The 16,756-nt window shown below is 30.2% G+C and overlaps 1 protein-coding gene across 4 annotated transcripts in view; it reads right to left on the reverse strand.

Annotated features, from left to right (window-relative positions):
* The window catches only part of LOC129907035 (high affinity cAMP-specific and IBMX-insensitive 3',5'-cyclic phosphodiesterase 8), a 157,236-nt gene that overhangs the window by 16,031 nt on the left and 124,449 nt on the right, over nucleotides 1-16,756 (reverse strand). For all 4 annotated transcript variants that reach the window (XM_055983076.1, XM_055983077.1, XM_055983075.1 and 1 more), the window contains 5 exons: nucleotides 8,971-9,027; nucleotides 8,693-8,895; nucleotides 8,544-8,603; nucleotides 1,636-1,693; nucleotides 1,468-1,566 (listed from right to left, as the gene is read on the reverse strand). In XM_055983076.1, coding sequence (XP_055839051.1) covers nucleotides 1,468-1,566; nucleotides 1,636-1,693; nucleotides 8,544-8,603; nucleotides 8,693-8,895; nucleotides 8,971-9,027 — 477 coding nt within the window. The remainder of the gene's footprint in view (nucleotides 1-1,467; nucleotides 1,567-1,635; nucleotides 1,694-8,543; nucleotides 8,604-8,692; nucleotides 8,896-8,970; nucleotides 9,028-16,756) is intronic.

Here is a 16,756-nt window from a genome sequence, read left to right on the forward strand (position 1 = left end):
TTTAGTATTTAAAAATGAAGTACGCCGCAGTACGTTAAAAAAAACACACAATTCATTTAATATACTGAGTGAGAAGTATAACTTCAGTCGCGTGTACATGTGTACACACACTCGTTTTTTTTCTTAGATGATAGACAATTGGTTGAAAACAAAAACACTAAATTTGCGAACATTTTGGCAAAAAAAAATTTATATGCAGCAAAGTAAATTTTCGATAACGAAATAACGAAAATAATAGTTAAAATTTCCCCCTATTTAATATGGTATCGGTTACATTTTTTTTTCAAGGGAATTTAGCTGTAATTTTAATTTCATAAAATTTTTGTTCCCTGGAAATAAATTTCGAAGGAAAATCACGATTGTGAAAAAAAAATTCCAAAGGAAAAAAAATGATTATTATTTTTTTTATTTATTCAAGATTTTTTATTTATTATAGGTCGTTTCAAATCAAAAGTCCCATGGAAAATTGAGCAAAAATAAAAAAAACTCATTTGCTTACTGGAAGGAAGCATTTATGAGGCAGCTGAACTTTTTCTAAAATTACGAAAAAATAACGAAGAACAGTTCTTGATATCCCTATTTTAATTAATTGATCAGTCTGTGAGATTCACTGGGTAAGCCTCAGAAAGCTGATGCAAGTCTCCCGGGCTTGCATCACTCCATATCCGCGGGCAAAAAAAAAATACAATTATTTAATTATTTATCATTTGAAGGCAGTTGGAATAACATTGCCGAAGATATTAGTATAGGACTAGGTGAAGATGGACCAGAAATGTCCAGTTTGTATGATAGCAATTCATAACATAAAATTCTATTCACACCTTTTCATTTGTATAATTGGGCAGTAAATATCTTATTTTTATTTTTCAATTATTTTGGAGTCGTCACCATAGAAATCATTAATAAACAAATTCAGATTTTTCGTTTGTTGATTTTTTTCTCTAGCATTTCTTTTATTCAAACAAGCATGATTTTTTGTTATTTTTGAGTTGATTTGTCGCAATGAGCCAATAAAATTGAGTTTTTTGTTTATTTGCTCTCAATTTTATTGGAAGGGAGAAAATAAACTCTGAGTCAGGACTTTTGATTTGAAACGACCTATATAAGATCAATGTTGTTGATACTTTAAAAAAAATCAGAGTTAATGATCTATCGCATGAGAAAAGAGATTGGGGTAGTACAAACTGCTGAGTGGCTGAGTCAGATTACGAATGCACTGGGCCAATAACAGTGATAATGTAGAAATAACAAAATGAAAAAGTGAAAATATTTTTCGAAAACAGAATCCGAGTGATTTAAAAAAATGCATTCATTTTAAAGTAGGCTTAAAATTTAAATATTTAGGTTTTAGGGGAAATTAAAAAAAATTATCAAAATTTGTAAAAAAAAAACTAAATTATTTCTTAAAGAAAACCCGCTTAAGAATTAAAAAATGTATTTGTTTAATTTTAAATTTATAATAAGTACCTGTTGCGTGGACATAACATTATGTGGCCTAACAATCGAATGAAGAATCTGCTTCAGTTCCGTGCAACAAATTGGCACACTTGTTGTTTCAGATATGCACTAAAAGTTAATGCAAAAAAATAATGTTCCAAATAAAACAGTTATAAAAACATTTATAAAGTTCCTTACCCGATTTACGCCAGCGTCTAAAAGTGCAATTAATGGTAATTCATCCTTGTCAAAAAAACTGCAAGAAAAAAAAATGAATATCAAATAAAAAACACTAAAACATTCTTCAAGTATAAATAACTCTTCGGTCCTTGCAGAGAGTTTATGTTTTGACTCTTAAAAACACATGAAGTAAATAGTCGGTTAACAAGATAGAAAGAAAACACTATTACCAACAGCTAGAATGTATTCATGATTTAAGTTCAAAATAAAAATATTTCACAATTTATCATCGCATCCGAGTCATCATCAACTAACCTTACAGTTGATTGAATAAAAATGTAAAGGCAAAAGGTAAAAAAGGTGTATTTACTGTTTATAAAATATTTACTCATTTTCCTAGAATCATCAATGGTTCGGAGAAAAGAAGAAGATTTTTCTAAACGTTTTCCAGAGGAGAAGACATAATCGAATGAACTTTATTGGAAGGAAGTTTGACATAAAAGTCAGTCGATGAGGTAGTTTCTGAGAAACACACTTTCATTAGAATGTTGTTCATCAACGTTGAATATGGTTAAAGTGCATACAATTCTATTAAGGAAAATAAGAAAAAATTCAGGATACCTAAGTAAAACTGGAGGTGTCAACACGCAACTGTATAAACAAACGACATTGGTATCGCCTCATTTGATTCAATCGAATGTGTTCTATTGAAAGAATTCGATTGAACCAAATTAGATGGTATATCTTTAAGATTGTATCAAGTTGCTTGCAGGTTTCAGGGGCAACTCTAGTGCCTTTATTTTGATGAACTAAATTTTTGTATGAACAACAAACATTACAATTTGTGAAAGCTAAACTATTTCCTTCTGTTTGTTCACTAAATACGGAGAATTCACTTCACCCTAAAACTTTCAAAAATAGTTTCAGAAAAAGTGTGTTTATTGGCCTTAATTTTTTAAAAGCATTCGATAGATTTCGGGAACAAGTTCTTTTATCTTCTTTAGACTAAAAACACTGGTCAACAAGGTTTTTGTTACAGACATCAAGACATACTTTTCTATAGGTTTTTTGGGTGCTGAGCTCGAATCCGAAGTCAAAAAAATTCTATCACATAAGGTTTTTGAGATAATCCTGTTAGAAAATCGAAAATTCCGCTTTTTACCAGTTTTCGAGATTATTTCTTAGCTTTTGGTTATTTGTTTTAAATAAATTTGTAACGGTTTCTAATAGAACTAAATCTTGTCTTTCTAAATCTGTTTAAATCTTTTAAAAATCCCTTTTCTTCTTTGAGAAATCTGAAGTTGAAATCAACGTGTTTGGTATATCTTATGTTTATTAACTTTAAATAGCGAATCTCGAAAAGTTCTTTGACAATCGCTTTCAAATGTTGACCCAACGTTCCATTTAGAATCTGGAAGTTTTTATATTTGCGAAAGTGGTGAATCGCGGTGAGATACATCAAAGCGTTACTGCGTTAATTACTAGTGAGAAAAATATAAATTTTTTCTTGTTAAAAACAAGATAAGAATTTAATGGAATGTAAACGAAACGTTGTGTCAAAATTTGAAAGCGATTGGCAAAGAACATTTCGAGATTTGCTATTTAAAGCAAATAAACATGAGATATACCAAACACGTTGATTTCAATTTCAGATTTTTCAAAGAAGAAAAGAGATATTTAAAAGATTTAAACGGATTTAGAAAGACAAGATTTAGTTCTATTAGAAACCGTTACAAATTTATTTAAAACAAATAAATAAAAGCTAAGAAATAATCTCGAAAACTGGTAAAAAGCGGAATTTTCGATTTTCTAACGGGATTATCTCAAAAACCTTATGTGATAGAATTTTTTTGACTTCGGATTCGAGCTCAGCACACCAAAATCCTATAGAAAAGTATACCTTGGTTTCTGTAACAAAAAAAAAAGTTAATTTTGTTGACCAGTGAAATTACTCTAAAGATCACGCAATTCAAGTAGGATTGGATGAATACAAATAAAAGGGACAAAACAAAACGTTTTTTGACGTGATAACGTCTTATAAATAGATGAACCATGGCAGCCACCACAAAAAAGTGACGCCATTTTCTAGCGTTACACTCTCGCACTTTCGCAGTGCGGCAAAAAATTTAAATTCAAAATTAAAAATAAACTATTAGAGATATAAAAATCTCTTAAAGCTTACTTGAAAGATAATTATCTAAAGCCTAATCCAAATGAAGGATTTTTAAAAATTCCGTCATTTAATAGGGTAAACAGGGGTAAAACGGAAAGATGAAATTTGGGCTAAAATCTAAACGCCTGGTTGTAGAGAGTTGATTCTTTTTGTTATAGATAGAAGAGACTGATTTAAGGATAACTGCATTTAAGAAAAAATTCTGGAACTCCGCTATAACGTTTTGTTTGAACGTTGATCAGGTGTTGTGGGTATGACAAAATGTTGATTATGGGTAGGGGAAATTTTTTTTTACAATTCTAAAGGTACCAGGTGAAAGATGAATGAATACGGAGAAAAATAAGTTTTTAAAAAACAGGTTTTTTGGCCGTTTTTAACAGATTTTCATCGTTTTTTATTTTTACCTTTTTTTCTTTAATAGATAGAGGAATATTATATATGGAGTAATGATAGACCATGACTACGACTATATGTGTGCGAAATTTCAATCATTTTCGTAAACATAATTTTGAGATAACGGTAAAATAAAATTTTAGAATTCAACAGGTTATAACTTTTTACCAAGAGCAGATAGAAATTTGATTAAACATTTATGAGCATCCTGATACAATTACCTTTCAATTGGTATATCACACATAACGCTAGACTAACTACAAGCCACACAATGTTAAATCAAGAAACTTGCGAAAAACATCATACCACCAGTGGAGATCTGTTGCGCCATGAACAGTAGGGTGTCCGTTATTTCCCAAAGTGATGTTTTCGGGGGTGACACCCCTTAGATCGAAAGCTTAGGGGCTAATTAAGGGAAATTTAGCAAAAAAAAATTTTTTGGAGGTCATTAACCCGTGCCTCTAGGGTCATACTTTCCCCATACAAATTTGTATGGGAAATTTTTAACTCAAACATAAAATTTTTTTTCTCTCGAGTTAAATCATATTTTTTTTTAATGCTTGATAATTCTGGTTGGAAAACAGTTACTTTAAAAAATCACATTCAAAATTTACCGTTAAAAATTTTTTTTATATTTTATTTCGGTTTTTGAAATTATTAGCTGTTTTCGTAGTTTTTGCTTTCACCTATCACACAATTTTAAATGCAGTTTTATTGGTTTTTAATTATTTTCAAATATTGCATTCAAAAATTTGTGAATAAATCAAAAACTTCAATTTTTGAAATTTTTTTTTGAAATTTTTGCCGTTTTTATACGTTTAAATTTATTTTTCTCGAACTACAAAAGATATGTTTACAATATTTTTATTGAATTTTGTTTAAAAATTATTCACCTAAAAAATTACATCAAAAAAGTTGCAAACAAGAAAGGGTAAAGTATTTAAAAATATTTATTTATTATAAAAACGGTAAAAATTTCAAAAAAAAAAATTCAAAAAATTGAAATTTTTGATTTATTCACAAATTTTTGAATGCAATATTTGAAAATAATTAAAAACCAATAAAACTGCATTTAAAATTGTGTGATAGGTGAAAGCAAAAACTACGAAAACAGCTAATAATTTCAAAAACCGAAATAAAATATAAAAAAAATTTTTAACGGTAATTTTTGAATGTGATCTTTTAAAGTAACTGTTTTCCAACCAGAATTATCAAACATTAAAAAAAAATATGATTTAACTCGAGAGAAAAAAAATTTTATGTTTGAGTTAAAAATTTCCCATACAAATTTGTATGGGGAAAGTATGACCCTAGAGGCACGGGTTAATGACCTCCAAAAAATTTTTTTTTGCTAAATTTCCCTTAATTAGCCCCTAAGCTTTCGATCTAAGGGGTGTCACCCCCGAAAACATCACTTTGGGAAATAACGGACACCCTAATGAACAGCCACCAGTGTGGGAAGTACCGTAATCTCAGTCTGGAAATTCCACATGGTTGACTTTAAAAAATTCTAACTTCTCTTGTAGGCATCTTTGAAATGAGATTGATACGTCATTTGAAAGGTGAAACAATAAGCTTTCACATGGTATAAAATTTAAATAGCTTGTTAGGGAAAAAATTCATTTAATAGCATGAGAACATAAAAATAAATGTTTTTTTGCTTTTTTTTATGAAATTTCATCGAGTTTAAAAAATGTTAGCTCTTTTTGTAGATGTCTCATAGACTTGATATATATATTTATATTTAGCTAAGACAATAAGCTTTCAGATGGTGAAAAAATTTTATAGATTGTTAAAAAAAAATGGATTTAATAGCGTGAGAAGATAAATTTACATGTTTTCTTTGCTTTTTTTGATGAAAATGATTGTTTTAAATAAATTATTTTAATACTTTTTGCTCATTGTAAAATTTTAAAAATGGTTTTATTATTTAGAAGAAATATTTGGCTTTTTAATGGTGTAATTTTTTTTGTGAGCTTTTAAAATAAAAAAAATAATATAAAGAGAAAAGAAAATAGGTATTTTTTTTTAGCTTTTTCTTGTAAATTATGATTGTTTGAAATAAATAAACCCTTCAAATGGCTCATTTTAAAAGCACACAACCTGTTTTCTAACGACCTTATCACGTGAAATCATCGTCCGTAAACCGGCTTTACAGACCACCTCTTTAAAAAAAAAAAAAACAGCTTGAAATAGCAATCAGACACGACATTACGATAAAAGAGAATGTGAAACAAGTGGGCCCCGTAATTTTGTTTGTTTGTATATTGGGTGCTACAGACCAAACCACTGATATGATTGGTTCTAACTTGATAGAATTAATTGTGGGAAATTCCTTGGAGGGGAAATTGAAATTTTATTTTTTGAAACAATTTGGAAAAGCTTATTTTTTTCTCAAAAATGGCATTAACGGTTTTGTATTAAAAAAATTTCTGACGTTCGCATATAAGGTCCTACTTTTGAAATACAAATATGAAAACGGATCGATGAACTTTTGTTTTATTTATAGAAAACTGCAAAAAAACAAGGTCTCAAACATTAAAAAAAATTGTAAAAACTTTTTATTATAGATATAATAATTTAATTGCCATACTTCGTTTGAAAGTCAAATAGTGTTTCCAGAATATTTAAGAGGCAAAGAGCCGATTTTGAAAAATCTTGGAGCCAAAAATAGCCGCTCAAAAATGGTAAAAAAAAAGGAAACAATTTTTTTTTGTTAGGTATGAGATTTTATTTATGACTCGAAGATAAATATTAATTACAACTTTTTACGCGTGTACATGAGTGCAAGCACCTAGCAGTTCTTATAGAAGCGCATTTGAAAATAATTAAACTGCAGTAACGATGCAGTTTAGTTTAAATAATAATGGTGTCGAGAAAATTGCTGGCACCAAGGTTGATCATTCTTTCATGATACCAAACATTTAAGGTCAGACGCTTTTTTTTGTCTCCTTACTAAAAGATTTTTTGGTACCACACAAAAAAGATGTCGGGAATACAATAATTATTTGAGAACTCAACCGTCAAATGCAAAAACTGAAATTCGGTTAAATCCATCAAAGTCGGAGTCGTCAAGCATTGAAGTCTGAACCATTCTATTACAGTCAATTCTTAAGTCAATATAGTGCCAAAACCTGCATTTGAAAGCTTTTTTGTTCCAAGTAACCAACATTTAACTAACATCTAGAAATCGCACAATCTAAATACTCAAATCTCTTTCTGAGATTTCCAATAGAATCAATCTGAGTTCTATAGAAACCTCGGTTAAAATTCCAGCAGACATTTGAGAAGCAATTTCCACTACGCTGGTACTCAGACAGCCTCCCACCATGGCTGAAATACCAAATCAAATACACAACAAAGACGGAGCCTCCCATTCCTTAATAGCTTCTTCTTTTTTTTTTTGAAATAGTGCTCCAAACCAATGAAAATGTTCGCAGCATATCTTAGCTCAAACAATTTCCCTGAAAAATACCGGACTTCCAGGAATTTTAAGCAGTTTCCTATGAATCCTTCCGGGAAGTACCGAAATTCTGATTCTTCAAACCACTGGCATCTCTTTTCCTATTTCTACTTTATGACTTTAAAAACAAATTTCTTATTAGCGTAGGTACCTATCATACTTTTAATCCTAAAGATGGGGAATTTTGCTTTCAATTTCAATTTTATTTTTCAAGAAAAAATAGGTATAGGTGCAAACAGGTAGACGGATTTCCAAGTTTTTTTTTTATATTCTCTATAAATTTAATGAGTGGAAAACTTGCTCTTTTTCATACGTATTTAAATATCAGAAGTAGGACGATTGTCCGAGGTATAATCAGCTTAAGCACTTGTTAAAATACTTTAGAGACAATTTACGAAAGAAGCCAGTCCCAACGAGAAAATCAAGACCAATTTTCATCTAATTATAGAAGCAAACAACTTGATACTCATTAGTTGAAAATCTAAATCTTCCTTCCAGGCAAGATGGTTTAACACCTTTAGCCATAAATTATCTAATGGAAGCAAAAACCTGTCGTCATTTTAATCTGTTAATAAATTTTCATTACTCCAAAACCCTATTATTTACATAAAAGAGTAGGTGGCAATATAGGCCTCGGATTCATTTACCAAAAACATTTCGAATAAATATATATAATACCATCTCATACAACACTTTATTATTAGAGGGCTGCTTCCTTTCAAGAAACAAGTATAAACTGTAACGGTAATTAAAGCTCCTTCTATATCGTCTTGGCCAAAAACCCACCCTTTCTTTGAATTTCGAAACACACAATTATGTTTACATACATATTTTTTAATTTATTTATTACTGTTGGGTTCGGGTTGAAATGTGAATTCACTTATTTAATTTACTTACCTTTTTTTTACCACAGCTATTATTGTCGTAAAATGATAACCAGTTGTGTGTCGTATTGACCTAAAATTAAAATCGATAAAGAATTATTAAGTTTGTGGTATAATGAAAGGATGGATGATGATGATGATGATGATGAATTAAATTCTAACCTAGTTATATATTCAGCATCCAGGTACTTTGATGAACGGGCGTCAATGATTATCAGGTGAAAGTTGTCCATGTTGGCATTATTTTGCAGTGTGTCCAGAGCCAGCTCTTTTGATTTGACCAACGTCACTTCCAACTGCTGTCGATGACAGGCAGTTGTAAAGACATCACATACATTGTCTGTTTTGTGGAAAACTAATAAGGCCTTTGGGAAAGGAATTAAATTAAATAAAGCTTATACATAAAATATTGAGTTGAAAAACAAAAATTGTAATCTAACCTTAAGTTGAGGATTCGGTGGTAAAACAGTTGGGTATTTTAAATCCATTACAGATTTCTGAAAAGAAAAGAAAAAATAAATGATTTAGTCAGTAAAAGTTGTAGGCATTTTAATTTTTGTACAGCTTAATTATAGCTAACTCAATCATCAAAGAAATAGTCTAAGAGCCAATCAAAAAAAAGGATAAATTCATTTCTTAAATATGGTCCTTTCAAGAGAAATTATAAAATTTTGCCAATGTGTGACAAAAAATTTAAAAAAAAGTCAGCTCAAAGTCTAACTGCAATTCCTTACAGGAAGTATTTTTCATAAATTTCTTTTCGACGCTTTTTTTGTTACTTGATACTCCCAAAAGTACCTTCGCAGAATTCGCAGAAGTTAGAACAAAGTTCCCTGTTCTTCCTCGAAAGACCTTATGAATTGTTCCCGGAAGTTACTCTTTATTATGAAATATATGGATGTTATTTGTTATATTATACTCCCACAAATGTCAGTGGAAAAACATAGTTCAAAGTTTTTTTTTTTGGCAAACTCCCCGGTCGGCTGATATCTTTAAGAGTGTTAACTCTTCGAATTTAGAAAAAAATGCCAAATTTTTTCTTTTCAAAAGTTTTGATAGCAGGCATAAACTTGAAAATCTGCTTTTTGAATTATTACATTAACATTAATATTTGTGCGTTTTGCATTTCGTATCGAAAAGTTCCGAAAATAGTTCTAAAAATAACCAAACAAAAACGGTATGAGATTCGTTTAAGTTTAACGTTAAGCCTTAGGGCCTAGAACGTTGCTGATGTGAAACGAAATTTTTCGTCGGTCTCCAGGGACCGACAAAAACAAAGAAATGCTTACGAAATCTGAACGGAAAAATACTCAAAAATTGCAAAACATAAATAAAAAAAAAGTAAACACGCATCGCAGAAAGACATGCAATGACAAAATGAACAACAAAAACAAACAAAAAACACAAATGTCATTTTTCCACACACAATTAATGTTCCCGACAATTGTTTGTGTGCGAAAAAGAAGTGGAGACTTTTCAATTTCGTTGTGTTAACAGCGTACTGTAGAACGAAAAGTTGAACGAAATTTTTGGTTTACCAATTCGTTGTTTCATTTTTGTATGGGATTTTTCGTTTCACATCAGCAGCGTAATAGTCTTGACTAATTAAGTGCCGGTTTGTTCACAGTCGATTATCTTTTAATCAAGGATTATTCCATACAAAAATCCTTGATTAAAAGATAATCGAGTGTCAACAAACCGGCCCTAAGACTATCTTCTTCTAAAAATACACTGTACTGTACGAATATTTCGATTGAATAATAACACCATGTTCGAAAATGGAACTTTTTTTTTCCGACAGAGGGCTCTCATATCTACTAAAGATAATTCGAGTATGCTGAACACGATGGCGTACTTAGTTTTTCTGGATTAGGTCAAATAAGAAAGATTTTTGCGTTTGAAATTTTGTTTGCACATGCCAAAAATGAGGGTATAAAACACCATATATTTTCCAATTTTTGATTTTTATCGATGTAAAATTATGGAAAATCTATTTTTTTGGAAGTATTATTCGTAAAAAAAGTTATTTGAAAAAATATCTGTCGAAAGACTATTTAAATAATTATTTTCATGGAAAAATTCATCGATTTTTCTTCAATTTTTCTAATATTTTTCGTATTTTACTTAAATTAAAATGCAGCACTCGGTGGCAACGATTTGATCTTGTATTTTAGGATAAAATATGGAATTTTTCAACAAATCGTTACCGTTTATGTTAAAAGTAAGTTGCACGTATTCTTTTTTATAATGAAAGTTGGATATTCAAGAGTATTTTTTGTGAGAGAATGAATCCTAAAGGTTTGAACCTTAAGAAAAAAAAATATTCTAGAATATCAGGTAAGATCGGAAGGGGGCAAAACACCCATGGGCTCAAGTAGCTAAAAAAATAAATAAAAAATAGATTACCGTTAAAGGAGTCAAAACAGATAAGCGTGACAAACCCCCTTAAGTTAGAGATGGACTGTAACAAATATATTATGTGTTGTGTATGTAAGCTCATATAATGCAGTATGCAGATGGAAGTAATAGTAAATATGTTTTAATTTTAAAACAAATTGAAAGAATTTAAATTAAAATATTGATACCATGCCTGATTTTTTAATTAAATATGTACATCTACATATGTATAATATTCCAGAGTATTAACACATAAAAGGTGTCTACATAAAAATGTTGAGTTTTCGCATACATTTATACCTTTATAGTTAAAAAATGTAAGAAAAATCGACGTTTTTTTCCATAAAATAATGATTTAAATAGTCATTCGACAGATTTTTTTTAAATAACTTGTCTTACGTATAATACTTAAAAAAAAACATAGATTTTCCATAATTTTACATCGATAAAAAATCAAAAATTGGAAAATATATGGTGTTTTATACCCTCATTTTTGGCATGTGCAAACAAAATTTCAAACGCAAAAATCTTTCTTATTTGACCTAATCCAGAAAAACTAAGTACGCCATCGTGTTCAGCATACTCGAATTATCTTTAGAAGACATGAGAGCCCTCTGTCGGTTTTTTGAACTATCACAGTGTAATTTATCTTAAAACAACTGTTCATTGTTCTCCGCTAGCCCAGAAAGTTCAAATTAAAATCTTTTTTTACTTAATAACAGTGGTAACTTTTGAATTAAAAGTCTTCCTAACCTCAGGCAAACGAATCGCAAAGTTTTGTAAAAAAAATTGTATTTGAAAATATAATTTTTTTTTAAATTTTGTTTTAAAATTGTATGGGAATTTTATTACTTTAATGACGCAGATACAGTTTTCTTACAAGAAATTAGAATTCAATGCTGTTTACATAAAACCTAACACCGACACATGTTAAGGATAGTTTCTAATTCAAATACCCCTATCGAAATAGTAAACACAAAAAAATAATTTTTGCGATATTTTTTAATTCGTCAGTTTTCAGCGGTTTACAACATAAAACACATTCAGTTTTATTTATTAGATTAAGCCCTGTTTTTTCAATCGTCAGTCAGACTATAAGAAGAATAAATGTCAATATAAAAACTTTTATTCCTAGGAATAAGCTCTAACTGAGGTTTATCTGACTATTAAAAAAATTAGCCCTAAGTGATATTCAATTATAATATTTAATTTGCCTTAGAAAAGGTTGCTTACATTTGTATCTATAATCAGTTTGGCATTGATGATTAGCAAATCGATTGTTGTTTCAAAAAATGTAACAGAGTTAGCTAATCTAGTACAAAATACATTCAGACGAATGTATTGAACTGGAACATTGCAAAAAACTAAAAAGATTTGAGTAGGTACTGATATCCTTCTTTAAAATTTTGCCGATGAAGATATAATCAACAGTATGACCTCCACCAGCATGGCCACAGGAAGCTTCCCTATTTAATTCATATTTTATTCACTTCATCATATAATCATCATATAAAATAACAAAAGATTGCTTTTTTTATTTGCTGGTAAGCAGTGACTAGCTCTTAAGAAATGATTTTTGTGTACCTACCCAATTCAATTTCTTTTAAAAAGCTTTGAATATAATACTTTTTCGGATTTTAAATCCATACAAAACTACAAAACTCTACAGTACAGCTCAACTAATATTATCGAACGTATCAAAATAATTTAATCCAGAATAACGTTCGCTAAAAATATGACCACATCGCCAAATTATGGTAAAATAGTTTGTTTGAAAACTAAAAATTTTTTAAGTTTTAATTTTCGTTCATGTTCTAAAACTTCAACATTTTGAAAATCATCTTAATCAGGAGATTTCAGTATCACACAACAATTTCTTTTTTAAGTTCTGAGTTCTTGGGGGGGTCATGACCCCGTGACCCCTCCCTTGTATACGCCGTTGGGCGTGTCGGGGGCCCCGGGGCACCGCCCCGCTTGCCCCAATGGTTTGTACGCCCTTGAATACAACAAACATTGCAAAAACAGAAAATATATAATTCTCGACGAAGCTTGCGGCAGGTACGAGGATTACGGAATGAAAATTAACTAAGTGAATAAAATTAAAGTGCACAAAAAATAAATACATATGTAGGTATATTGTATTAATGTATTAAAGGTAAGTTTTATAAAACATGTGCGTATGTTTTTGGCTCCATTAAATTAGGCCCCAGGAAATAAGGCCCCCAAAGAAAAAATGAAATAAGGCCCCAACTTGTTTTGAATTTTATTGAAAAAAAAAAATAAAACCCTTCTTTCTTTTTCATAATTAACTTTATCTTAGATTATGAAATATCACCCCAAACCAACATCTTTATGGATGGAACTTTTTAAATTGTTCTTCAAGGATGTTTCAAAAAGTTGTTGCGATTTTTTTAGTTATTTTGTTACTTACTAATGCTTTTTTTCAATAATTCCTGATGGTTTGCAGACCAATACATTGAAAAGTAATAGTTTTGTAGCACAATCTAACATTACAAAACATAAGTAAGTAACAGAATAGCTGAAAAAATCGCACGATTTTTCATCTATTCTGTTACTTGCTATTCTGTTACAGTATGGCTGAACAAATCGCGCGATTTTTCAGATATTTTTTTTCAATGTTAGATCGTGCTGCAAACTAAATCTTTTCAATTTAAAGATCAATCTGCAAACCACTAGCAATTTCTTGCAGCTATTCTGTTACTCTCTGATGGTTTACAGCACGATCTTTGCTTTGAAAGGCATTAGTTTGCTGCACGATCTACCATTGAAAAGCATTAGTAAGTAACCAGAATAGCTAAAAAAAATCACGTGAATTTTCAGCAATTCTGTTACTTACCTACTAATGCTTTGTAATGTAAAGATCCTGCTGTAAACCACAATAAGCGGTACTTTGCCAATTCTGGTTCCTTGATAAGCGGAATTTCAAAAATGTTGTTTTTGAAAGAATTTTCATGTAAATTATATGCCTGCGGGCTCATTTCGGGGAGCCTATTTTAACACCTCTGGTTGTTAATGAAAACTCTGGTTCCAAAAGTGTCCCATCCCTTAAACAATCACTGTTTTCTTTTGAATGTGATTGAGATAAATATTATTAATTATTTTAAAAGTCAATTCATACACCTACTTATCCGCACTTTTTTTTCCACATCTCGTAACATCAGGGAAACAGTTGAAACCACAAACTAACAAAGTTTTTTTTTTCAATTTAATTTTACATCTGTTGCTGCTGGTTGCAATTCTGTTAACACTACATAAATTCACATTGAAAACGACAATGAAACGAGGACGTCTAAAAAAAAAATCTCTGCTAGTTTTTATTATACATCCATCGCAATGCTTAAATCGATTGAAAGACTTTTTATAGGTACCACTGCTGTTGCACATGGAAACACACGTTATTTCATTGAAATACAAGTGCATGGTAGTGAAAAATATACAAATTGACAATGAGTTTTTTTTTTTTTGCAGAAGAACTCATTCAATTAGAATATAAAAAAGTATACAAAAAGTTTAGGTACCATCAGGGATCAGATTGTACCTACACAAATACATATAACCCAGGACAGAGATTCAATATGAAAATGTAATCAAATCAATGCGGGCTTCTGGTTTGAATTTAATACATTTACATAGTTTTCACTTTTAACATTAAAGAATTCCACGAAACTTTTTGTATTAATATCAATCCAATTTATTCAACAACTTTTTTTCTGAAAACGTTTTTTTTTCTTTTGTTTTACAAAAAAAAAGTAAAATTTTGGCAACTTACCCATTCTATTCTGTTCGCTATATCATGCCTGATGACTCCATTTATCACTTCAGCCATTCGTGCGTACGTTTTGTGACAAAAGTCCTCACGAATGAAAGAACTCTATTTAGTGGTCTATGAAATATTGAAAGTCCACTCAACCCGAAACAAAAAATAAATTGGTTTCCTTTTTTTGCCATATTTGTATATCAATGGTTCACATTGCAATTATTTGTTTTTGTGTTTTGCCTACTGTAACGCTACAAGGATTTATCTTTAACTTAATATTTAAAAGGATGGGTCAACCAAATAGGATTGGGAAAAATATTTATATGTATATGTGGTTACACACATTAGAAACTGTATCTCTACGAACAATATTAATATATGTACCTAAGTAATTTTTCGATGGGATATTGTACAATTTTGGTTGGACAGGACATTTCATTCATCCCAAAAATGTCACATAAGGAAGCTCGTACATCCATTCTCGCCCTAAAGGCATTTAAAGAAATAAAATTCTATTAAAAACAAGTTGAATACATGTACGTCATATACATAGCTTGTCATAAATAGTATCTACATCCTTTTTATGTCCAATAATTCATAATTCCTGTAAAACATTTTCAGTTTTTGGGAGAAGCAATGTACGAAAAAAAATCTATTCAGTGAATGCATGAAGTTTCTAGTTATCGGACCGAGGCCGGGGGTTTTTGTTATTCTCCTCACTTCCTACTCCTGATTTTTTCTCAATTCGTTTATTGATTTCATAAGGTTTAAAAAACCACCAGTTAACTATCGTGCCAGAGGCCAAAAGTTTCTTTTTAATAACTATCTCATAATGGTGGTGTTTTCGAGAAATGCATAACTGATGACGAACTTCTCAGCAGGGTGGGCAATAAGTCCCGATTACGATTTGGGGCTTATGACCCAGTAAAGTTTTTTTTAAATTTTATTTTATTTCGTACAGATTTAGGCAATTGATTATGTCGAAAAAAAAACAGGGCAATAAGGAACTAAGACGTTCATGGGTCATCAAAGAAAATAAAACCGCGGTGTGCTATTAAATGAGAGGGTGGAAACTGAAGATAGGGGTGCAAAAGCCCCCTTTTTGGTTTTTTTCAAAATACCTCGTAAACGGAGCAAAATTTTGAGATATTGCTCTAAACACTTTTTGTAGAAAATTAAATTTCCTATAAAAATAATGTTTTTTAAAAATTGATAAAAAAATTTTCCTTACCAAAACAGTCAAAACAATCATAAAAAAATATCAAAAAATTCGATTTTTTGAGTTTTTTTTTACATTTTTGGCTGTGTATCTTTTTTGGGCTGAGATAGGCATTAACATTGCTCATATAAAAGAAAGGAGATTAAATTTCCTTCAAAATGCTGTGCTTATTATTTTTTTTCATTGAAAGCTAACCGAAGTATGGCCATTTGAACCTATATTTTTTCGCATTTTCAGTTTTACTCAAGTAAAAAAGAAACATTTGAAGGGAAAGTACGATAACTTAGCAATCATGAATTGATATCATTTTTTTTTTATAGAGGGGGTTAAATGCAATAATTTTTTACTATGGGAGGGGGTGTCTATCTCCCCCCGGTTAGGCGAGAAGGGCAATTTTCTAAAAAAAGTACTTAAAATAAAAAAAAAAAATTATTAAAAAAACAACGACAACACCTACTGCTATGAATAATACTTTTTTTGAAAGCTTGGATTATCATCTTTAGGCGTAGACACATCTTCCAAGTTGAAGAAAAAACAAAAAAAATATTTTGGATGTCGAAGTTACAGGCGTTGAACAATTTTATAAGTTTGAAGAACAGAATAAATCCAGGATTTCAGGCTATTGATTATGTCTAAACTTAGACGTTCACGAGTTTTGATTTCAGAAAACGTTGAATGGATAATAAGAGAAGATAATACCGTGGAGTGCTATTAAATGGGAGGGTGGAAATTGAATATAGGGGTGCAAAAGTCCCATTATCGGTTTTTTTCAATATATCTCGTAAACAAAGCATAATTTTGATTAAATGATTTTAAAACTTGTTGTAGAGAA

The sequence above is a fragment of the Episyrphus balteatus genome, chromosome 1 (genome assembly GCF_945859705.1).
Source record: "Episyrphus balteatus chromosome 1, idEpiBalt1.1, whole genome shotgun sequence".
Lineage (NCBI taxonomy): Eukaryota > Metazoa > Arthropoda > Insecta > Diptera > Syrphidae > Episyrphus > Episyrphus balteatus.